We start from the raw sequence: 25,568 nt of genomic DNA, 5'->3' as shown, positions 1-25,568 counted from the left end.
TCAGTGTGCGTGTGCTTGTGACCCAATATTTGTCAGTAGCATTGCTCATGTTGTATTGTTATTGATTATTGGATAACAAATAGGTTCTCTCTCTAAACTCTCATTCATCATCACTGATTATAATAATTCTAATAGTAATAATAAAACAATAATATTACATTGCAGATCATCATCATTTTTTGTATTGTCATGCAAGTGTAAACTTAAATTCACCAATCACCAACCAGTCGATTACGTTTGAAAACATTTTTTTTAAACGTTATTTTTTTTAAGTCAGTTCGCTTAATTTGGTTTAAGAGAAAGTTTGTTAGTTTTTTTTGTGGGGGGGAAATGCTTAGTTTTAGTATAGATTTTATTATTATTATTTTAATATTTAAAGTGTTGGTTGAGTGTAAGTTTGCCCGTGGCCCTTGTGAGGAGATGGATGGATGGAAAGCTCATTCACAATATTAATTGAGAAGGATGAGAATTAAAGCGCTTTATCGTTAGTTACAGTTACTGTAGTTTTATAAACATAAGATGTAGTTTCAGTTAGGTTTTTTTTAAGGATTTTTGTTTTTATTTTATTTCCCTGTCATAAATGTTTTCCATTTTGGTTTTAGTTATTTTATTAGTTGTCGTTAAGTATAATTACATTGATGGACAACAAAGTGAAATTCCACAATGGTGTTTGATTTTTTCTTACTCACATTGATCACCTTGCTCAACAGTGTGGAATTGATTGAAGCATAATTTAAAGTTTTAAAACCAAATGTTTCAATTAAGGTCAAATTGAAACACAGGCTAATTTTCTATTTTGGATTCATATTTTTGCATCCGACTCCAGAGGGAGTCAGTGCGTCTCCTGTCTTGAACCTCAGTGCACACCATTATGTTTTGTATATCGTGATGTATCGGATAATTCGGTTAATCTTGATATCATATAACTGACAAAATATAGTTATAAATGTTGAAAAACCCTGTGTGGTGAAATAACGACAGTGATGTCTTGTTTTTGCAAGAGACCGTATTCACATATTATAACATATAAAAGCGAAATATTGATACTGTCTTGATTTTATACAGTGCAATTCTGCGAATCGTACAGAAACTCAAAGGAAATTACGCAATTTTAGCCCCAGTAATCCGAGGACAACGAGCGAATATTAAGTGCTTAAAAAAACGTTAATCCTCGGGGGGCTTCCACAACCAAATTCCCCATGGTTGTCGTCGGAATACACAGCCCCTTCGATAAAAAAAAATGCAAGTCGTTTATAAAGGTGTGAAAAGATTGCTAATGTAGCGGAGTTGCGTTGAGGTCACTTCGGCAGTGGCTGCCTGATTTCCCCCCTTTGTGTTTACACATCCGGGTTTTCCCAGCTCGCAGCCCCCGCTCCCCATTTCGAAGCCATTTTGGACACACATCACACATGCACGTAAACCCCGGGCGACCTCGCGACGCTGCGCCGCCAACCGCACCGCTCTTCACGCTTCTTCACCGCCAGAAAGAACCATCAACGCTCGTTTCTCCTTTCGCGTTCTTTTTCCCCTAAACCATGCAGGACTAAACGAGCCAGCTGGCGGACCGATTAATCTGCCCCCTCCGTCTTTTCTTCTCGGTGGTGGTGGTGGTGGTGGTGGTTGGTGGTGTGGCGGCGGCGGCGCTTTTGAGCCGCGGAAGGCTTTTGCTTGGAGGGGGGCCTGCGGTCGGTTAGACTCCGCCGGGCTGAGGGGTGGATGTGCGGGACGGAACCAAAACGGCGGACCTCCGTGGTGGTGCTTTTTAAAGACAGAACATGTCTTTCTCGTGGCTGACTTGTTCACTTCTGCTGGGAACTTTATGCGCAGGTAAGCGGCCGCTAGGGGCTAGCTTCCTTCCACCATACACATTGTCACGGTGTCACCTATTCGAGTGTTTATTTAAACTTCTATCCACACATTTATTTTTTTTAAGTCCATACCACCGTCTGTGTGTGTTACTCGTTTTATGTGTTTCTAATGTTTTGGTTGATAGTTTTTTTTTTAATGCTCGAAAGTGTGGTTTGACACAAAAGGTGCTACGTGCTAAAACTGTTGCGTTCGATGCCTTTTGTGAGCGCAGGGCAGGAATAGAAAGCAGCAGCTGCAGCAACATCCTGAAACCTAATATGCCCCATAACACTCTTACCCAACAACAACAACAACAAAAAGAAAATCAGCGTTTTTTAAAGCGCGATTTTAAAAGCTGCATCGCAAAATTCGAAGAGACAATAGATTGACAACAAAGTGAAATTGCACAAGGGGGCTCAGTTTTTTCCTCCCCCCACGGCTTTCAATAATGTGACTCCACAACGTGGGCTTGCTCTCTGACCTTCTTTATTATTTTGGAACATACGGCCTCCCCTCAAGCCCACATTCTCCCCCCTCTTCCAATTTAGAATAACAATAAAATGTGCACACAGCTCCCCCCCTTAAATGTATGCGTCGGGGTGTGTTTGTATGTGTCTGTGTGCCACACAACCATTTTCCTTCTTATATGGTTTGTAGATTAATGTTATAGTAAGCCGCTTCCTCCAGAATCCACGTTGTTGTGGGTTAAAGCCTCCCTAAGTGACAGAATGAGGGAGGGAGCGAAGGGGGGATATTGTAGTAAAAGTCCTCCTGCATCACGTGATCACCAATATGGGTTGGATGGAGCATTTTCCCGTCGTGCTTTTTTTAAACTTCTATTCTTTAAACGTAATATTTCTAAGTATCGAAGCCCATTGTTTGCAGCCGGACATTTCGTGGGTGTGTGTGGGTGTGTGTGTGTGTGTGTGTGTGTGTAGTGGGGGGCTACAATGGGGGAGGGGCAGTGTCCGATTGGGAAGGATTTAAAGAGACAGGTTCTATTTATTTTGTTTTTTTAAACTGATAACAAAGGTATTCTTAATTAGTGATTTTTACATGCCCCATTTTGCTCGGGAATAATAATGGATCAATATCATTCAGTGTTTTTGAACTAGATAAATTTGCAATATTATGAAACAAAACAAAAAAAAAGCAATCATTCCCATTTTTACGACAGCCTAGTCAGTTCTGTGTGAATGCTGAAAATGTTAGGTGTGATGTGTAAATTGAAATACATTTCGGACGATGTCAATTTTGATGCGTCAGGATGGGGAAGTGAGTGTCTTGTATTTAAAACTATACATTATGAGTGTGGATTTCTGCTTTTCCCTTTTACACCACTTTTTTTAACTACGCTATTCTTTTACTTGTTCCATCGTGAGAAAACAATGTCATGCTGTATTTTTAAGCAAGTTAAATTTGCTGATGTTATTATAATCGATTTGTATTTTTGGACTATATTTGGACCGGAGTATGGCCCAACCGAGCAATTTAATTGGCTGATTATGGCCCTTCAAACATCGAGAAAAATAATCGGTGGAATTGATTATAATTTTTTTCTTGTCATTAAGTCATTTTACAGGGTCGCCCCCCCCCCACTATTTGGGTGCCCATATTTCACAATGCGGCAATGGAACGGAATCATAAATTGTACATATTCACAGCACTTTGTACAACCAGTCAAAGTTTCCTCGACTCCAAAAAACATTTATTTATTCTATTCTGCTCAACCGAGGTCAGGTTGCGGGGGCAACAGGTTTAGCAGGAAAGCCCAGACTTCCCTCTGCCCAAACATATTTACATAAATATAGAAGCTTGGGGCAAAGATTTTCACCAGTGCACGCTGGCTGGGTTCCATTCACTTGAATGAGTGCTGCAGCCGAGGATGCCTCCACGTTCACCCAGCCTGACTGTCGTGGCCCCGCCTCAGGAAGCATGTCGCGGAGCGCTTGGACGCTGGCGTGTGATGACAAGTGGAAGTTAAAATTGATAGTTTATAAGTAAAGATGTACAAGTTTTGGTAAAGACTGAAGGCTGAAAACGATCACCTTGTCCAGGGAATATGAGCACTCAAAAACAGTAGAATTGACTGATTTTGCGTGGCAAAGCAGGATGTTCAAGCGTCTGAGTGAAAGCAGGTTCACAATGCAACGTTGCAAATGGGGAAATAAATGGCGTACAAAATGGTTGCTGGACAGCGTTGGTTGGTTTTCACAACGGCTGGAGAAGTGAAGAGAAATTCTAGTGTTAAAATTCCACACCCTTTGTTCAGATATCCACAATTCCCTTTTGACACCTGTTGTATTTTTTTCCCCCTGATGATAAAAAAGCAAGTTTATACCCTGACATTTTATTTGTCTCGTTGTGTGCGAATAACGGATGACACAGAACCTGGAATGACGTTGACGTCTTTGTGAAATGAGGCTTCCCAATGACGTACATAACAAAGAATTTGTCAGACTAGAGCTGTGAGGTTTCACGTCTGGTACAGGTAATTTTATATCCTGTTAATGATGTCGATCCTGATTATAATATTTTCCTTAAAATGACATGAAATTGATGATAATTTGGAGATCTTTATATCTAGACTATTCTGCAAAATTGTGAAGAGTACCAACGTTGATTATATTTGACTATAATAATTTAATCCCACTCAAAACATTAAAGAGGATGTTTGTTATGACCGTATTAATTCAGCCACGCAGACCATTCACCTGTGACATGATGTCATCTTTATGTCACGTCATTTCTCCCTTCCCTGTCCCCCGCCCTTCAAGGTCACACCAAAAAAGTGACTATGAGGCCTGGTGAAGCACTTTGGACAACATATGGTGTTGATAAAGTGTTATATAAGTGCATTTTGTTTGCCATTATAAACAAATACGATTGACATTTTTTTGAGGATCGTAACCCATTGGAGTTAGTGGATGGGTGCAAGTCAGAGCTCCAATTATTTTGTATGATAGCAGTTATAGATAATATCTACGCTACATATCGTTATCGCACAACTCTACGTCAGACAGCGACTGTTGCTTTCGGCATAATATGGCGGCGTAAGTGTCTCGCGGGTTTTGCCACAATGCTGCTGTAAGTGAAAAAGCGCAAAAACTTTTTTTTTTTTTAAATCATGTTTTGTTCAACATTTTCAAAGTTTTTGCCTAGAGTATGTGACTGGGTTTTGCCAACCCTGAGTGTGCATCTAACCTTATTAAATGCACAGGAAATTGTGTAGAATTGGCCTCATTGTGCAAGGGCGTCAAAATTAAAAATAAACACTAATTGGTTGATAAACAATAATTGGGAAATTGTTTTGTTATTGACTTTATTTCATAATAAAATTTTATCGGCTTATTCGATGAATGGATGAATAATCACTTCTAAAAATATTCAACACTGACTGCCCGAATTTTCAATCATTTTAGCTTCCGGCTTTTGAGCAGGTGCCACCAATGCTCTCGTTTGTACGTCACAACGAAAAGCTTTTGCGAAGTCATCGTCATGTAACAGTAGCCTCAATTAAAGTGTTCTTGGCGTGTTTACAACAGATTTTTTTCAGAAAAGAAAAAAACTTTTTGGAAGTTGTTGTGTTTCACGAAAAAAGTGTCATGAAAGTGCTTGACAAAAATTGACATACACTTGGAATAATTTTACAGAAATGTTAGTCATTTCTAAAACAGATTTGTTAGCGGGTCACAGCAAAGCTTGACATCTGTCTGTAGGAAATTTTTCTTTCCCAAAGTTGTCATTGCGTAAACGTAGCATCATTAATGGGAGGGCCATTTGCTATGCTGTTATGTCTTAACTGCCAGGATAGATGCACAAATTTGCACACAGGACGTACAGTGAAATGTGTACTTGAGGTTGTAATCCCTTGGTCCGTGTTTATCTCTAGAAGCGTCTGGCATGTTGCTATTAAGTTTTGTTTCATGGCTAATTAAGAGTCTAAAGAGATCTTTTAAGCGCGCTGGATTATTTGGCAGCAACATCCCGTGCCCCCGAGGAACTCCCGAAGTTGGCGGCGCTCCAAAGTGATAACTCTTGGATGTTCCCGCCGCCGTCCGTCTGTCCATCCTTTCTTATGCTCTGTCGGATTGATTGTTGTCTGGTCTGGTATCTCACAGGGTACAGCGTGGGCGAGGCGGAGACGCGCGAGTGCGTGTTCTATAATGACAACTGGCGCGCCGAGAAGACCAACCAGAGTGGCTTTGAGCGCTGCGACGACAAGGACAAAGACAAGGACAAGCGACTGCACTGCTACGCGTCCTGGCTCAACTCCTCAGGGACCATCAAGCTAGTGAAGAAAGGCTGCTGGCTGGACGATTTCAACTGCTATGACAGGTGAGCCGGTGGACGGCAGATGTGTGAAAGCTGGGGCAGAGGTGGGAACTTTTACTGCCTGATGCACACTTCTCTCCAGGGGCTTACTTTGAAGGCCAGCAGATTCGGGGTCTTTCTGCCTAAATTGGTAACTGCCAGCCAACTACAAACACCTTTGACACTGCTCGTCAAAGCCACCCTATCCGCCAATGACGGTGCGCTATGTGATATGTACTGTTGTGCAATTAAGGTCAACCTGCAAGTTTTTTACCTTCCACGGTAGTATTGGAGACATAACAGCATCTCTTTGAAAGGAAATATCACAAAGCTGGGACTGAGGTGTGAAGTTTGGCACCAGATAGTTGTTTTGCCGCCTTATTTTAAATGCCAGTTGCTGCCTGCTGAATCTGGATCTTCCCACTAAATTTGACAAATGGATGCCAGTCATAAGCCCCTTTCACAATGCTCATCAAATATGGGCCCAGCATCTGAGTATTCAAACCACTATACTAGGGCTGAACGATAAATTACATTTGCAATATAATCGTTATTAGAGAAAGCGTGATCTTGTAATCACAATGGCTGCGGTTTAAATGATTATTACTATGTTATTGACAGGAGAGGGAAGGGGAGACTGGATTCACAGAACATTAAGCTAACGCTGACACGCTAGTTTCAGCTTTCTAACAAGCTTGATCCATTTTTGTGTTGTCCATTTTGTGTTTTTTTTTTTTTTTTTGTCGTAGCGCGTGTGTGAGGAAACGTCTGATGGCTGTCTGATGTGTGCCGTCAAAATGAGGCTCGACTCCGATTTACGGGTTTTAGCACATACACACACGCACACAGTCTATAGTATGTGGCTACTTGCGTCATGACATATAAAAACACATCTGTGCATAGTTGTCGAGCAATTAATAGGATGACTTAGGCCGTATGATTCGGACCAAAAAACAGACGAAAAGATGTCTAATGATTAGACGCTGTCGAGTGCTATTGCCCGCTGGCGCGTCATATTACGTCATAAGTAGCCATTTTTTTACTTTTGTTTATTTATCCGTCTGTATGATAGGTTCAGTGAGTGGTTTAAGAAGTGCAGTCCGTTTACATGTTTCATGAAAGAAAGTGATATGTGGTGGCAAAGCTACAGATTTGTTTACATTATTGTTGTAATCCGTACTTTAGTTGGTGCCTTTACAGTATAAAGTATCAGTATAGATTTACATTTACCCCACTCCTGAGTGGCAGAATTATGTTGCCATGGTGAACTCTTACCAAACTGCACATCAAAAATGGTAGTAGATTAACTGCCTTTCACATTAATTAATGCTTCATTTGCCTTTACCTTAGTATTCTATACTGCATAATAGATCTGATATTTTTTTATTGTTATAAAGATAAATTGCACAAGAAAGGTTCCTTGCAAAAAAAAAATCACAAATCTAATTCTTTTCATTTAGCCGTACACTATACAAGAAAACACGCTAACTATTTGCCGGCCTTGTGTTGAACTTTTAAATGCACATTACCATCACCTACGGGATTGGAGTTGGACCGCATGACTGTGCATTCGTGTGATTAGCATTTTTTATCAGTTGGGAAGTGTCCAAAGTAAATGCCCACGATGCATGCAGCAATGTAAGGACTCAGTGTACATAGAATACGCCAGCTTTAAATAATTCAGTGTTGCATAATGCTCACTGTGAGAGCGGGAGAACATGCTGAGGCGACATGAAAGCTGTTTTCATAATCTGGTATTGAAAATATTGGGGTCAGGTTTCAATTAGACACGGGTGGATGTTTACGTACGCTGAGATTTACTGCACGTGCGTGCGAAATAACGCTCAGTGGCTTGGAGCTATCCTGTTTTGCAGGTTTTGAGGCGCAAGTCAATAACAGAATTTGCAACCGTAGAAGCACGGTATTATTGTGCCAATTTTGAGTGGGGGTGTCTTCAGCGTATCTTAAGTTGTGGTTGGCTGTTTAGCTTTTGATGTTAAGATAAGATGTCCTTTATTAGTCCCACAATGGGGAAATTTGATGTTGATGCCGTGTTCAAAGCAATATCCTAAATTTTGGACATTTTAAGGCATACATATTATTAGGTGCAATATTGATGACTGAGTCTATTACAAAACATTTTCATACATAGGGCGAGTTTTGTGAAGCATTGTACGTTAAATAGTTTATTCTAATTGTGTTCTGACTGTTTATTTGATAGACTATGACAGCCAACAATGACACATATACAAGGCATGACTTTTTTTTTTTTTTAAAGCGGTGCTTGCCTTTCATTATGTTCGCCGGCAACTCAACTAAAAGCGCATTTTATTAACAAACAGAGCAACTGAAGACATTCACAGTGCAGTTCAGTGGGGACATTGAAAGGCTTCAACTTTGAATTCTGGAGTTGTGGTTGCTGGTTTATCTTCTGACATTGATGAAGCGTTCACTATATGAAGTTCATATGGTGATTAACACTGCAGTTCTGTGAACTTTTGCTGTGAGAAAGAAACACTGATCTCACCATCTGAGCTCTTTTCACTTGCAACATGTCTGTAATAATTGAAACTGGCATCTTAAAAAATGTGTTTCTGCTTACACTGGCCTTTTTGGGGAGAATAGCATTTCGCTAGATCCTTATATTGAATCAACCAATAGCAAGACTCCAGCTAAGTGGGTTTGCGTCACAATTCGCGAGTCAAAATTAAAATTTTGTGGCTCATTTGGACACATTGAAAAGCAAAATTGCGCATAGAAGTGGGAACAACGTGCTTATATTAGATATGTGCAGGAAGTACAAGGCGGAAGCGAAGGTGTTCAGTTGAAGATGACCAACACATTTGAGACTGAAACCGGCGTAGAGAACTTACTACGTCACAAGGCTAGGTCTCTGTTAAATGATGGCCCATTTTTCACTCACAAGCTCAATTTATGTATTTTTTGATCAGGAAACAGAAATTATACGTCATTTTCTTTTTTTATCTATTCATTTTGGAGAAATTAGAAAATAAGTGACAACTTGAAAAATGCCTACTTTTAATGAGGAATATAGCCACGCCCCCCTCCGCTCTCCCCATGATACTGCAGTCATTGAAGGGACTGATTCAATAGCTGCAGCCCGACAACTCCCCTGTTAAATTGTCATATTTGTATTGTTTAATGAAACCCTTTTTTGAGGTCCCCATTATCTGGCCGAAAATGTTACTCTAAATTACAACCGGTGCTCCTCAAATTAAATAATTGATTATCAAAAGTTTCCGTATTTTGAGCCTTGAATTTCTGAGACTATCCAGCAAGAGAAAGTAACGTTCAAAATGGACACCAGTTGTGTTCAACCAAGTCAACATTGTTTCTTCACTGTTCAATGACACTACAAGGCGCAAATATATTTCTTGTCTTTCTCCAGTGTGCATTTGCCGCCATTAAAAATAACTGCGATACTCTTCTGTAGCACTGACACAGGTGTTTGTATGTGTGTGTGTGTCATCCCGTGGCCTCAGGCAAGAGTGCGTCTCCATGGACGAGAACCCTCAGGTCTTCTTCTGCTGCTGCGAGGGCAACTACTGCAACGAGCGCTTCACCCACCTCCCCGACTTGATCGGCATTGGCAACCGAGGTGAGGGGTGAACCCAGCGAAAAATAGCTCTTACATTTCCGGGAAGGACATTTTATATGTACACAAGTTCTTGCGCTTGGATGATGATGTGTTGCAGTTGAAGATAAATGTTAACGAGGCACCTAGACACACCGAAAGTTTCACCTTACAAGCAGAGTGAGCAAAATTATCACGGTTGTCTGTGTTATCACAGTATTGATTAATGTATGTCAGGAATTACTAAATGGTCTGATTTAAAAATATTAGGTGACTCATGTATTAGCAGGATTTTGAGTTTCTAATTGCTACTCCCACCTGCGGCCAAAAAAATTAAATTGCACACTCCTTTCTTCGCGTGCACAGTTTTCAATTTTTCGGGGAGGGGGCATGCTAGACGGCAGTCTCTTCTGAGGTGATGTAGAATGCATTATGGCGAAATAATAGCTTTTGGTCGTGCCTCTGAGGCAGCAACGAGACCGCGCATGACCGCAGAAAGCGCGTGGGAAATTCAAACCCAGGCTAGGATGAAAATTATTTTCCAGCGGCCCATTGTTAACGGCTAAAGTCTTAATCTGCTATTTATCAGATGTGCAAGTCAAATGAAAAGACTATTGTAAAGATATTTTGGGGCAAGATTCTGCAGTGTGCAGCTTTAAGTTAAAGCTAAAATGCTCAAAATATTGCAAGAAAATATCAAATTAGACAAAAAATACGAATATATTCAATAATAAATACAATCAGACTGTATTTGATAAACATTCAAATGTAAAAATATTTTAACAATGTTAGAACAAATATTATTAATTATAACTTCATTTAATGTAAAAAAAATTCACGTAGCAAATGTTAAATATTTTTCATGATAATTTTTCATTCTTGTTAAGCATAATTTTCCTCATGTATTTTTGATTGTTATCAAATGCATTGTAAAGTTGTTTTGTTGTCACCTATCAGTTAGTCAACTGCTGTTTGTTGAGAACAAAGTTCTTCGTACTGCAAGATATTCTGTAAATATATCTTGAGTGAGTGTCAATCCTTACATCGTACAAAACTATGGTATGCCAGTGGAGACAGACGACTATACATCAGCAAATATGGTCACCAAAAAATGGTGCGGCCAACTCCTGGGCAAAATTTGATTTGTTTCGAGTCCTGCAAAAATATGACCGCCAGATGGGGGAAGCCCCAAGACAACAACTCCTTGGAGATGCTCAATACACTCATAGCAATAACTGTAATTTGAAAGGTTAGCAATAGCCTTCTGACACTTGCTTGCGGCAAAGCATTTCATCCCTAATGCAATAATCATACGTTCTATCATTTCTAGTGTTTATAATCATCAATCGTGTTTCTTCCCGCACAGTCAAAATCCGGCCTCCACCCCGGGTGCAGTCCATGCTGAATGTGCTTGTCTACTCCCTGCTGCCACTCTGCGTGCTCTCCCTGGCAATCATCTTGGCCCTGTGGATGTACCGTCACCGCAAACCCCCTTACGGCCATGTGGACCTGAGCGAGGTGAGACGGTTGACGAATTCCATTATATTTATAGCGCCGCACTCTGTGGCAAGAGCGACGTATGTAGGGAATGAAAGCCACATTGCTACTCATTTCCACCCGCTCAAGCATTCTAGGAAATTGAGTGCATTCGATTATAATCTATGGCAACGTGAAAATGAATTGTCCTTGTGGCAACAGCATAGAGATGTGTACAGAATAGTGATGAAACCGTATTAAAATTGAATATCACAATTATGCTAACCAAAATTATTACCATTGTCTGTATTCTCATCATATTACAACAAAAATGGTACTACAAAAAATGCAGATAGATGCACAGAGCATTGCAAGTTTTATTTTGATAAAAAAAAATTGTAGGTTTAACAATCATGTCAATCGCTCTCAAGGCGTGCTCTACAGACTGGTGAGTGACACGCAAGTAAAACAGCACAAATAAATACACGATGGAATAAAACTGGCATTTACTGCTAACCCTAAGCATTAACTGGATAATGTAGGAGGATAAAACAGAAAAGTAAAAAGCTAGTTGCCATTTAAAAGCGTATATTTATATGGATGGAAGGATCGATAAATAGATATCGAAGTGAATATTTTCTGATTTGAATAGCCTAGTGAAAATTCTATCCCATCTATTTTCATTTTTCTATATTAAACCTTTTCTAGTTAAATTTAAAAATAACACACTATTTTCCTCTCTAGAAATAGTAGTCAGAGTTTAGATACATTTATTTTGGTAAGCCTGGTTTATTAAAACATCATCAGTAGGAAAGGCAACCATCATTTAATACAATGCAATACAATGCAACTTTATTTCATTTCATAGCAGCTGGAGCTGTAACAAAGCGCTTTCCATATGTTGAACTGGAGTGTGGGTGTGTGTGTGTGTATTACGCTAGCCCTTGCGATAAATTAGGGGTTACAGTACTTTACTCTGAGGTGAGAAATACGGTATCAATGATGATTAAAAAAAAAATATCTGTTTGTTTGTGGGTCAGGACCCTGGACCCACCCCTCCATCGCCCCTGGTGGGCCTGAAACCCCTGCAACTGCTGGAAATCAAAGCCAGGGGACGCTTTGGTTGCGTTTGGAAAGCCCAGCTCATGAGCGAATATGTCGCAGTCAAGATCTTCCCTGTACAGGTGGGTCAACGCTCTTGTGCATGACACTTAGATTTTTACCTGAGAAGGGTCTAAATGTTGACATCCCTCCCCTCACAGGATAAGCAGTCATGGCAAAACGAGCGGGACATCTTCCTGACACCGGGTATACGGCACGAGAATATCCTGCGCTATATCGCCGCTGAGAAGCACGGCAACAACCTGGAGACAGAACTCTGGCTCATCACCGAGTTCCATGAGAGAGTGAGAATTTATAGTCTTTTTAATGTCTGCTATAGGCGCCTATGTGCTGTCCTGACCCGACCTTACGTGTGTTTTCCAATATTGGCCAGGGCCTTTTGTTTACCTCTGCAAAAGGGCAACGCTGCTTTTATTAAGACTGCAGTTTTATTAGATGGCGGCTAGGCTATATTGCAGATTGTTTTCTTGCCTTTTATTGAGCCATAATACCAATCTTTAATTCCCGACAAATTACTTATCGTATAGCTAAAGCTAATGCGTGGCTCAATCATTGGGGGGAAAGAAAATCGTCAATTTTCAACGGCCGCTGCAAACCAAAAATGTCCGAGTGTTTTATATTAGGTTTCTTGAAATTTTCTTGATTGATGCCGGCGAAACAAACAACAAAGCAAGAAGGGAGAATAGGTTCCAAAAAAGTGTTGCAAATTTGTGAACTGTGAATATATATTAACACTTTTGGTGTTTTGTCTAAGGGGTCACTGACTGACCACCTCAAGGGCAACACTGTGACCTGGGGGGAGCTGTGCCTCATAGCCGAGACCATGTCCCGCGGCTTAGCCTACCTCCACGAGGACATTCCCAGCAGCAAGGGAGAAGAGCCCAAACCCACCGTTGCGCACAGGTAGGCACGAAAGATGACGGCTGAGATGATGCGTTGTAATGGGCCGGCCGATGACCGTTTCTTCCTCATCAGGGATTTCAAGAGTAAGAATGTTATGCTCCGAAATGACCTTACGGCAGTCATCGGAGACTTCGGGCTCGCTGTATGCTTTGAACCAGGGAAACCTCCAGGAGACACTCATGGGCAGGTAATAAAAACAGACCTCCTCTCCATATTTGAAATAATTACAGTTGCTTTTGAGTGTCCTAACAACTTGATAATTCCTCATATCAAATTGGAAATCTTCATCCTACCTATAGTCTCCTGGCATATGAAGCACACGGGTCTGTTAGTTAAATCCAAATATTTCAGTCCATTCTTTGAATTGCCGATTTTTCACTTTCCGCTTTTTTTCCCCCTCTCATTGAACTTGGAAGACCCCATTTTCGTGTAGTCTAGGCTCTAACAGCTGGCAAAGTGTCAACGGAAGTTAAAATTGCTCTCGCAGCAGTGAACTCAGCGACCCAGTAACTGGCTCGATGCGTATCACTGGCATGGAGACAAGTCTCTATATACACTTGCTGACCCAACACAAAGTCATAGTGAGCATTTTTCAATCCGGGTGCATTTACCATGTGGCAGACGCCCACCTTGTGCACCGCCAGTGTCATGTTCACGATGAATGGGTTATTCAAACTGCCTTCCACCGCTTACCATTCATCGGAAAACATCCACATTAAAGCTGTGTCTAAGTTCCAACTTGTTGTGGTACCATCAGGTGGGTACGCGACGCTACATGGCTCCTGAGGTGCTGGAGGGAGCCATCAACTTCCAGCGAGACTCATTCCTGAGGATTGACATGTACGCCATGGGTCTGGTGCTTTGGGAACTGGTGTCCCGCTGCACCGAAACCGATGGTGAGTCCACCTGGAAGCCAGCTTGTGTTTGTCCCAGTTGATTAATAAGAAGTGTGACTTTCTCAGGTACCGTGGGTGAATACCTTCTGCCGTTTGAGGACGAAATAGGGCAACATCCAACCCTGGAGGATCTGCAGGATGTGGTCGTGCACAAGAAAATGCGTCCAGTCATCAAAGACTGTTGGCTAAAACATCCTGTGAGTAATATTTTGCTTGAGGAGCATGTGCACCGTATCATGCCCAAAGTCCAAATGTAAAAAAAAAAAATGAAGTACAATTACGTGGAAAGCATCACTGTTTTCAGAGAATCAAGTAGTATTTCTTTTGTTGTAAATTTCCCAGTCATGCAGAAGCAACCATCAATCCATCCATCCATCATCCAAGCCGCTTCTCCTGAGAGTGCGCATGCACAGAAAAATAACTATTGGGTGATGCCTTCTGTCGCGACAGTCTGTTCGGCTCGTTTTGTCACGCCATGACAAACTTAGATTTTTTTTTGTAATAATCATGAGCAATTTAATACCGTTCTACTGTCAGGTCATACAGACAGTTTTAACATATCTGACAAAAAGTTTCAACTCTGCAAACTCTACCAATTCACCAGAAGAGAATCTGCCTAAATACAAAAACATGTCATGTCGCACCAAACTGAACTGTGCTATTCAGTTGAAATGGATGAGTTCGCCCTCTTAACGCCTGCGGCCCCCCTCCCCCCCTCAGGGTCTGAACCAACTGAGCGAGACCATCGAGGAATGCTGGGACCACGACGCAGAGGCCCGCCTGTCGGCCGGCTGCGTGGAGGAGCGCATCGGCCAGATCGCCAGGACCACCGGCGGCACTACCTCAGACGGCCCCGTCTCCATTGTCACGTCGCTCACCAACGAGGACCTACCTCCCAAAGAGTCCAGTACCTGAACACGGGCAGTGCTCCTGACATTTATCTTTTTTATTTGATTTTTTTTTTTTTTCAAACCCAAACTCAGTGGATCTTGGTGAATATTTAATAACATGCAGCTGCTATTTTATCCCCAATACTGGTATTTTTTTCCTGGGGTGTTGGATCTTATAAACACATCCATCTGCTGTAGTTTGGACGTAGTATATAAGCTATGCGACAGGCAACACTAAAAGTCGTTATTACCTCATGTATTTTTTTCGTTAATTACCTCATTGTTTTTTAAAAGGTTTTGTTATGTTGAAACTTTTCTCCCCTTCCCCGTCGAATGAACTTATAAGCTCCAAAACCTCTGGAGGATTTTGAGACTGTTAGAACGAAAGAGATTCATCTTCCTCAGGGGTCGACGCTTCTCCGATTTTTAAACAAAACTCTTCAAAGTGTGCTCCCCTACTTTTTAAACCTGTGAATACACCCCCCCCCCCCGACGGAAAAGGAAAAGTTGTGGGAAAAAATACAGTATATATAAATATATATATATAATGGAGCACAGTGGGTTTTATCAAGCTAAAATGGGTGCTGGACTTGTTGGAGATTTTAGGGACACCATGTGGTCCCGCGGGGAACTACCTCTCAGGTATCCAATAGGCTTTTTTTTTTGTGTGTCCTCTTAAGCGAGAGGGAGAGCCAAGCTAGCTGTCATTATGGACGTGTTCCCCATTTTAATGAGGATTTGTATTCATTCTCATTGTTTTTATTTGTAGAGTTACTCCTTTAGCCAGTGCATTGACGAATGCTGTCCGCAGTTGCAATGTTACACGTTCTTGATTTTTAACTGTTTGTGTAAGTGTGTGACTGGATGTGACTGAATGAGCATGCAGTTAAGCACAAAATGAGTCATACCCTGGCCAACATTTAAAAAAAAAAAGTGAATCTTTCAGTGATTCCACAAGGAAATGACAAGAAATGCTTGCCATTTTTCTTACTTCATTTTTCTATATATATTTTGAGAACTGTTATCTAAAAACACAACCAAAAACTTCTTTCAGTTGTCGCTTCAGGCTCAGCACCCAAAGTGGGGATTTTTGATTTTCAAAAATTAAAACCGCCAAATGTCCCCAGGATGGATTTACGAAAGCAAAAATGAATTTTGACGTTGCAAAATCAGCTGTGTACAAAAACGCTCCCACCCGAGCCACTAGCGCTAACTCCATTATTGTAATTTTGCGAGATTGATTTATGTTATGTGGCTACTACTAAAGGTTTAGCGCTATAGTTGTCCAAACATCTGTCAAGTCTTTCAAGATCCCATGAGAGATTATAAATAACATTGATTTGTACTTGAATGAAGATGCACTAAGCTTAAAAAAAATAAGTGCAGAGTGCAATTATGAGATGCCCCAATATGACAAAATGGCAACTGAATCGCGATTTATTGCTAACATTGGCAACTTGCTAAAAATGACATCCTTTCCAGCTATGCGATCCCTTTTCAACAAATTCACAACAACCGGGGTGTGAACCATTTTGTGCTGCACGTGTGCGTTTGTCAGTGAGAACAGCGGACAGGCCGCCATACTTGAGTACAAGCAACATGTCTGTTTCTGTGTTTTCTCTTGATGTGTCGAACGGACTCGCTCAAGTCAGCCGTTTGTCCCCAGATACCTCAGTCCTCCACGCACATCACGCCGGGAGAGCTCGAAACGGTTGCCTTTTTTCGTCTCCCGCCGATGCAATGCCATGCAGTCGCAGTCGTCGTCGCGTACGTGCTGTCATACGAACATGAGTACCATACATTTTTGAATGTCCGTTTTTTATGCTGCTCTGACTATTCCAGGACTCTCAAGGATTTGTATTCTTAGCGTGCTCTAGAACCATCGGTGACATGACACGAGGCTAACGTTCTGTTCTTGTTGTTGTTCGTGTCGTGCGTGTTTGTGTGTTTAAATAATGATGATGATGATGATGATGATGAAGGGGCGAGCCCTCAAGCTGCTTCCTCTCCTCCGAGACTGACCTCAGATCTTCTGAACAAGTACCTCAGGCTTTTTTTTTCTACATTTACACAGACCTATTTGTGTTCTTAAGATGTATTTGATTGCGTGTTTTATTTTTAAGAAAAATACTCTAGTCCAGATGGTTTAATGTTGTAGAACGGGCCTCCTTGTCTTTTGAGATTTTTAATTGTTTTTTTTTGTTGTTTTTTATTTCAAGGAAAATATTTTAATGTAACTTTTATTTTTTTTTAAAGTAACATTATTTTGATTTTTGCTCTGTTTTGTTTTTGTCAACCATAGCCCTAGCAGTTGTCACATTGTCCATGCAAAAATGGATAAAAAAAGAAAACATTTAAAAGAGACGCCGATTGTTGTAAATAGATGACGCTCTGGACACAACGCTTTTTAAATTTTTTTAAGGAAAGTGATTACCTATTCTACATATGTATTTAAAAAAATAATTTTCTATATATAGTTAAGCCCAAAAGTCCATAGTAAAGAGTAAATTCTTTTTTGTAGCTATTGAATGGGTCTCTTTTCGCTGGAAAAGGTTCTTAAGTACAGAAATCAAATTATTGTTGCGCATGATCAGAAATCCGGTCCAATGTAATTTTATAGCTGATTTACAACTGTTGATATCAGTCCTTGTGAAATGATTTCATCTCAAGACCCGAACTACAAATTCTGTCACATTTTGGAGATCATTTTTATTTTTAGTCATTGTTGTTTATTGTTTTGTTTTTTTTGTTTCTTTGCTATTATTGAATGGTGACAATGAAGAAAATTGTTGTAATTTCAGCGATTTTACTTATTGTCCGTTTACAATAAAAATCGGATATATGTAAAATGTGTTAAAATTGATTGTTTGGGTCTTGAGATGAGCACAGCCAATATCGTTATTTTGTCGAACCTTAGTTAAAACTGAGACAAATTTGACACTTGCGTACCAATACCGTAGTGTTGGATCCAGTTTATAAGCTAACTTCCATTAATTTAATTGGCAAACTGAGTATTTCCAAAATAGCTTTGGCAAATTTCCCAAGTGAAGTTTCTGAAAACTTATTGGAATTTAAAACACAAACTAAGAACTCTCACAAATCTAGAGACAAACATTAGAAAATGAAAATGACCCCATTGACACAATGATTTTTTTCCCATTATTTTTTATGATTCATAATGAATATTTCCAGAATTCCTGAGCCAAAACAATAGAAATTTGTTAAGTGCTATTTTGGCAAATAAGAATGCACAAAACATTACACATTTTTTACAATATTAAAAACTTCAATTTACCACTTCTTAATAGTTTCTTTAGAGCCTGATTTCCAGTGAGAAAATACCTATTCCACAGGTATAAAAAAATATATATATATTTTGGCCTTAACTGTATGTATAATTGATTTTTTTTTTTATTTTGGGGGGGCTGGAAGTGGCTATCAGGTGTCTTGTAGCTACCACTCTTAACTAGCCACCCCTTCTTTTTGTTTTAACAGTATTACCTCTAAATAAACTCATAACCTGCCGATGTAACGTTCAGACGTGATAGTTTAGACATGCAGTGCTGTGCAAAGATGGTGACTTTAATTCTTATGATTTCTGTAAAAAAAAATGCTGTCACGTGTACTCTGGTTTTTGGGGTTAAAAAAAATGTACAAAAATACTTTGGGATTTTTTTTTTTTTATAACGCCAGAACGATTGATGTGCACATTGGTGTGTGTATGAGATGAGGGTCCAGCAATATATTTAACACAGCAATAGTCATTTGAATATCATTTGATGGTCACACAGCTGTGTGTGCAACAACGACCCACACTCCCATCCTACCGGTCCACCCAGGTGCTTTCACACAATGCCTCCCCCAAAAAAAAAAAAAAAACACCTCCAGTTTTTCTGACCGCTTACCTCACACAGTACCTCTGTAACTTGGCGTCATCTGTAAAAAGGACAAAAACGATGAAATGAGCCATTGAGAGCAAGAGTGGGCCAACTCCATTTGGCCGCCACTTGGGGTTTCGTGCAATTATGGACAGAAGTCGAAACATGCATCAGTATTTAATGAACAATTGGAAAACATTCACTATGGTGACATGCAGATGCACTGGCACCCAACCTAGAAAACATGGTGTGTGCAATAATGGGCTGCCCCATGTCAAAATTTTTACGAACGCTAATTTAGACAAGTTATGCCTTTTCTCTGTTCATTACTGTTCTTAACATAGAAAGGACTCGGCCCACTCTAGTTCAAAATTGCTCAATTACTGTATGTATATGTTTTTTTATGATGATGATGATTATTATGTGTGTTAAAGCAAAGAAAGCCCTTGTTCGAGCGTGAATGATGAGATTTTCCCCATTGATGTGATGATTCCCGTGCTGAGATGTATGACTTTTGTCTTGCAAAATGCTTAGAAATATAAAAAAAAAAAAAAAGTAGAAGACATCTTTTTGTATATGAAAAATAAATTACAAACGCAGATAAGCTGTGTGTTTTGTCATCTTCAATGTTTACTTTGAAATATGCACACACTGCACTTGATGTGGTATATTTACACAGCCAAAAGTGATCCAATACAAAATTGGCTCCAAACTTGACAGATGTTATGAATTAACATTAAACAAAATTGTGCGGTATGGATATTCAACTGTAAAATTGACACGTCGCACCAAAGGTTAAGTGGTCAATATTTGACACTTGAGTATCGATCATGTACCATGAAAAAAAAATGACAAAATGAATTATGTTTTATCCCACCCTCAGTTACAAATCAATAATTACACCTGTATTAATACTGCAGTGTTAGATAAAGCACAGTGCTTAACTATACTAATACTTGTCCCATTCACGGTTAAAACAGATCAATATTTAATGCTTGTGTAATGATACTGTTCTGAGGTAAAATGATATACCACAATATCAATATTTGGGACACCCTGGGTGTGAACCGGTACATTTTTTAGTTCAAATATATTTGGGATCAACATTTAATTTGATCTAAGCCATTTTCTATCTGATCAATATTCGTAACATGCATATCGATACTGAAATACAATACAACTGTATGAAGCATGTTCTTACATTTTCTTACATTGCTACCTTAAGGGCACGCTTTTAATGAATGTCATTAGTTTGCGGCGTAGTAATATTGCGGTTGACTGCAAAAGAAAATAAACCACAAGCTTCGGAGTCACCAGTGAAAACAGGATGCGATTGAATTCTTTGCACACTAGATGGCAGCATGGACAACACAAACTACCCAAATCTGGAGCTCATATTAAACCATATTTGTCCAGAAACGATCAAATGATTTGTGTTTATTTAAATTTGTGAGTTATATAATAAATATATATAATTATGTATTAGTGAGATTTTAGCAACAGTTTGATATCCAGGTGCCGTTCGAGTCTCGCTCGGAAACAACATGTACTGAACAAGAAACCACAACATGACTTCTTAAATACCCCCCCCCCACCCCTCTGTCGCGTTATAAACTCGTACCCTGACGTTTCACTCACCCCAATTTAACAACGAGAAATAAAACACGACAAAAAGCCATTCATTTTTGTGTTCCTTGATGATTAAGCTTTTTAAATCCCTCCACGTCCGCTCGTCCAGTTAGCGTCACTGGGACCCCGCCCTCTCGACTGTTCTTCGACCAATCAATGCGTGTTCGGACGCCCACGTGACGAACGGACTCGATAATGACGAATGATTTGAGAGTTGCCTGCTCCGCTTCAACTGCAGTGCATCGTACGTAAACTGTCGAATCGCGGTCACCTACTTTTTGTAGATTTCCCCTCCTCGAACGGGAATACTTTTGTCTGGATATATTTGCCGCCATGCCTTACGAGTGCTGGCCAGGTGAGTAGTGAAAACGCATGCCTTTTTTTGTAAACTTTGCCAGCGAAATGGTTATAACCGATGTCGGAAGGTAGAATACAATCCATCTTTCCAAGCCTAGTATTATTACACTATAAGCTCACTAAGTACTATTTAACAATTATGACAATATTGAACAGCATTTTCGTCATTCCTGAGATCAAAGGCTTATCTGACGTCATGTCTCATGTTTTATCATAAAAGACCTCCATCGTATGCTTTTAATTCGATCTGTATCGATACCTCAGCATCAAATGTCGATAATGTTGCTGTCTTATGTGATATCCATCCAGCCATGTTCTTTGATGCTAAATGTACTAAATGAAAAAAAGTACGTTTGCAGTACTTATTCGGAATTCTTTGATCTGATTAAACTTTAAGAGTGCGTTAAAATGATGACGAGCACTTTAAGAACAACCACAACTGTTACAAAGTGCTGTACATAAGGTCAACCATAAAACAAACTATGAGAAAAGAATAGTTTTAATATTTCAGAAGTAATAATGGTAACGAGAAATTTGACATATCTGGAGAAATTGCATGTGGAATCAATTGAATGATATATATGACAGGTGTCAAAATTGAGGCACCGGGGCTAGAACCGACCCGCCACAGAATTTTACGTGGCCCACAACGGGCAAACCAAACATGTCAACTTCCATGATGCTTGCTAAAATCTGTACCAAAATTTCAAACTATTATTGACTTCTTATTTGGAATGAATTACTCATAAATTCATCATTTACCATAAAAGAATATTAACACCTGATATCAATATTGCACCGTAAAATAACAAAATATGATGCTTTATGATATTGATTTTATGTCCCTCTCTTAATAAAACTCACCAATATTTCACACTTTGTATGAATATTGTATCATAAAAAACAACACGATGCATCACAATATATTTTTCTCAATTCTAGTTTAAAGTGAGCATGATTTGACACGTTTGTAACAATATTTTACTGTACAATAAGTGGAAATTGTACATAATGATATCAATATTCATGTCCCTATTGCATCAAGCTATGTAAATATAGTAGCACATTTAGTTAGAAGACCATCATCATCATTATCATCTTGATCTTGTGTGTTTGTAGTGGAAGCCATTGTGGGTCCAGGTTGCTGTCTACTACACTAGCTCCCTCCCCAACCTCGCTGCCAAGATGCTCCGTAAGAGCAGTGACGGCGGCGGCGTGAAGCGGGGTCACGCTCTTGCAGCGTCCCAACATCACTCCAATTCCCTGTCCAGCTCGCTGTCGGCCAGCTCCACCAAGACCTGGGATGTTGGGCACAGGCGGCGCTCCCACAACCTGTTAAGCGGTTCTGATCCGTCTGTGTCGGCATCATGCCCACCTGGAGTGGACCCGGAGTACGTCATGATGCTTGTGAATGACGTCAGGTGGTTCGCCAATGTGCTGCTGCACCTAAAGGAAGCCTTCCAGAGTCCAGGTGAGACAAGAGGCATACGCAATGGCCGTGTCAGTGTTTTTACAAATGATTTGATACTATCTTAAATTCAGCAAGCAATATGGCCTGATTGCTCAAGTTGAGCTCATCTAACCTATACGTCATCAAAAGGTGGCAAATGGCACTAGTTAAAATTAATTAACATTTTACACTTGGATATCTATATTTGATCGTAAGCAGAATTACATTACATTATCGATACGTTGTATCACTCTGATTCAAATCAACTGATATTTGAGTCATTGCACTACCCCTAGTTAACACTGATCAAAATGTCTTGCTTTTGTGTGGATATTATCATGTGAGAAAACGATTCAGCATGATACCAATATTACAACAGATTTTTGACTCTAGTCTATCGGTATCAATATTTATTTCCAGCAAAAAAAAAAAAAAGATACATATTTTCTCCCACCTGGGCGATATTTTGCTTTGTTATGCTACAATGGCTGTAGTTTGACCCGTACTGCACTGCACTCACGCACGCACGCGCACGCATATACACACACCGGAGTCCAACAGTGCTCCTGGCAGCAGGAGTGATTTGTTTAACCATTCCTGTGCTTGGAGGAGGACTGTCTCTGTGAGTGAGTCATTGCGTGTGCTTGTGTATTTTTGTGCGCGTGTACGAGTGTGTGGATGCGTGTGTGGAATGAAGGTCACAAATGGTTCGTGAGCGTCCTCTCTTGACTTTGTAAGCAGATTAATGCATCAATAAAAATAACAAAAATCATAATAAAGGCATTATGCAGCGTTCACCGTCACCAGGCTTAAACTCTCAGTCTGTTTCGGGTGGATAAAAAGCTTACATTTCTTAGGGCGTGTTCTTGTTTGTGAGGAGCGACGTGCTGTACTGCACAACTAAAGCTTTCCTGGTGGTTCTTTACCACCAGTCGTTTCGAAGATGCTCACTGAAAAACAAACAATCACAATTTAAGAGAGCAAAATGATCATGGTTGTCGGTATTATTGTGATATTGATGAAGAAAACATGTCAGGTGTTGGCTAATGCGAGTCAGTGGCCCAAATAAAAGATCAAAAATAATAAAAAAGATAATTGTGAAAACGTTTCCACATTTTACATTTAAAATGTTTGAAAAATAGTCCTAATTATTAAAAAAATAATGCAAAAATATTTCATGTTTACCACACGTGTAAGAATAAATAAAAACCTCGGACTAAAATTTTGACCAAACCATTTCAAAAAGAGATAAAAAATATTAAAAATAATTACAGAAAGGTTATGTACAAATATTCTATTTAAAATACACAAAACAATAAAAAAAATTATACAAATAATACGTATTTAATACAAAAACTGTGGGGGCAAAATACAAACATAGCAGAAATAGTCAAACATTTCATTAAAACAGACTAACAAGAGAAAAGAAATTGAAAAATATGTGAAAAATACAAGACAAAAAGTCCAAAAATATTACAAATAACATTTAAAATACATAAATATTAGACCTAAGAATATAAAACTATTTGACCCCCAAGAAACTTTGATAAAAAGTACACACATATTATGTAAAAAGAGGAAAAATATAAATAGAAAAAAAAAATTCCGGTGTTTGCTGTATTGAAAATCTTTGTGCGTGTACTATGATTGACAGGCAGAGACAGCCCATAATTAAATCAAGTTTGGTGATTGAGCCACTTTCTTAAGCGTTGCAAACTCCCACCACATGTAGGATGACGGTAAACAAACAGGGTGCCCTCCATTAATGTCCGGCGTGTCGTTGCTACGCCAGCGGCAGCGTGAGCCGGAACAGCAGGCACTAGTTAGCTCAGGAATTTAGCACCTTAGCCGAGCCGAGTTTGAGGCTTTCGTTTAAAATCTATTAGTGTGCACGCCACACACATCCACACCCACCCCCGCAACCGATGGGTCGCGTCTAAAGTGTCGAGAACAAGAAGGTGAGGCTCTTACGACCTAATGCGTGAACCCTGACCCCCGTTCCCAGAAAAGCATTGTCCACCCCTGTAGGTTTCGTTATGCCCGCCGCTGCTTAATGGCTCCTCGACTTCGATGTTTAATACGACTTTATTTGTATAAGTATGTTCTGCTTCTGGGTTACCTTCTAGTTATTCTAAGTCATGATGACAGCGGTAGAATGATTTCTGAAGTCTACAGATGAAAACCCACTTCCGGCCTTGCTTAGTCTGTAATTTTTACCAAGAAATGGGCATCCATCCGGGGCGGAAGGACAGACCGTTCTCTCCCATGGACAAAATGCCAGTCTTTGCAGCCGATAACCAAAGCCCAAATTAAAACATTACATAACAGTGACATGAGCAGTCAATTTGAAAGGTAACACCCGAGCAACTAGAAACTCCCATCTGTCGCGTGTTCCAATATTTTTGCTCCACTTGAAAAGTGGTTGGCTCCAAACAAAAGGTCCTCTGTCCTTACTTATTTAACACATTGAGTCGGAAATGCCTTGAAATCAAAGCTGTTGATTTGACCTTGATGTTCCAAAGGTTTTGACCGGGTTTCAAATGCAAATGATGGAGCTATTCCTCACCTCTGTCTTTAATTAAGCTGTGATTTTAGTTTAGTTCTACCGGTAATGGTTTTGATTATAATTATGCTACTAATTCTGGTACATGGTCTAGTTTTAGTGCAGATCGTAGTTCTTGTTCTGCATCTAGTTCCAGTTTTGAACTTGGTTCTGGTATAGTGCAGCCTCACCTACCTTTAGTGCTTTTTGTTGATTTGGTTCTGTTTAGTTGTATTTGCAGTTTTGGTTCTAGTTCTGCTTTTGGTGCCAATTCCAATTTTCGTTTTGCTGCTAGTCTGGTACTAGGTCTAGTTCTAATTTAGATAATTCCAGTTTTTATTTTGGGTGTAGTGTTTTTCTGTTTCTGCTCCTAATTGTTATTGTTGTGGTTCTGATACTATCTGTGCCACTTGTTGTAGTTTTGACTTAAGTTTTGGTTACAGATCTAATTGTGGTTTGAATTTGGTTCACGATTGAAATGTGCTTCTAGGTCTTGTGGTACATCTAGTTTTACTTTCATGACAGTTCTGGTTATGTTTATGATTTTAGTTTTGGTTCCATCTAGTTGCATTGGAGTACTAATTGCATTCATGCAATGTTACATTTAAACATTGCACAAATGCACTTGTTGCTGCTTTATGTGCACAGATCTAAAATCAATGTCGCGA

The 25,568-nt window shown here is 39.8% G+C and overlaps 2 protein-coding genes across 2 annotated transcripts in view; both read left to right on the top strand.

The window, feature by feature from the left end:
- The first annotated feature begins 1,330 nt into the window (after positions 1 to 1,330).
- On the top strand, positions 1,331 to 19,526 carry LOC148325932 (activin receptor type-2B-like). Its single transcript, XM_088311196.1, has 11 exons — positions 1,331 to 1,827; positions 5,970 to 6,186; positions 9,666 to 9,781; positions 11,124 to 11,275; positions 12,274 to 12,417; positions 12,496 to 12,639; positions 13,110 to 13,258; positions 13,331 to 13,445; positions 14,016 to 14,154; positions 14,221 to 14,351; positions 14,875 to 19,526. The coding sequence occupies exons 1-11, from the start codon at positions 1,776 to 1,778 to the stop codon at positions 15,067 to 15,069; spliced, it is 1,554 nt and encodes a 517-aa protein (XP_088167322.1). The 5' UTR covers positions 1,331 to 1,775; the 3' UTR covers positions 15,070 to 19,526.
- Positions 19,527 to 20,789: 1,263 nt separating this feature from the next.
- LOC148325931 (rho GTPase-activating protein 29-like) overlaps positions 20,790 to 25,568 on the top strand; it is a 38,086-nt gene continuing 33,307 nt past the window's right edge. Inside the window, exons 1-2 of the mRNA XM_088311807.1 lie at positions 20,790 to 20,906; positions 22,028 to 22,379. Coding sequence (XP_088167933.1) covers positions 22,094 to 22,379 — 286 coding nt within the window. The 5' untranslated portion in view covers positions 20,790 to 20,906; positions 22,028 to 22,093. The remainder of the gene's footprint in view (positions 20,907 to 22,027; positions 22,380 to 25,568) is intronic.

Source organism: Idiotropiscis lumnitzeri, chromosome 12 (genome assembly GCF_059441095.1).
Source record: "Idiotropiscis lumnitzeri isolate Australia: NSW breed Sydney's pygmy pipehorse chromosome 12, RoL_Ilum_1.0, whole genome shotgun sequence".
In the NCBI taxonomy this organism is placed as follows: domain Eukaryota; kingdom Metazoa; phylum Chordata; class Actinopteri; order Syngnathiformes; family Syngnathidae; genus Idiotropiscis; species Idiotropiscis lumnitzeri.
This window is presented reverse-complemented; position numbering and strand designations above follow the sequence as displayed.

What these genes read in the sequence shown, in the direction of transcription:
- LOC148325932 (XM_088311196.1), top strand. Translation starts at nt 1,776, where the DNA reads ATGTCTTTCTCGTGGCTGACTTGTTCACTTCTGCTGGGAACTTTATGC. An exon ending in TCAAGATCTTCCCTGTACAG is followed by an intron (nt 12,418 to 12,495) that starts GTGGGTCAACGC and finishes CTCCCCTCACAG; the next exon opens with GATAAGCAGTCATGGCAAAA. An exon ending in CAGGAGACACTCATGGGCAG is followed by an intron (nt 13,446 to 14,015) that starts GTAATAAAAACA and finishes TGGTACCATCAG; the next exon opens with GTGGGTACGCGACGCTACAT.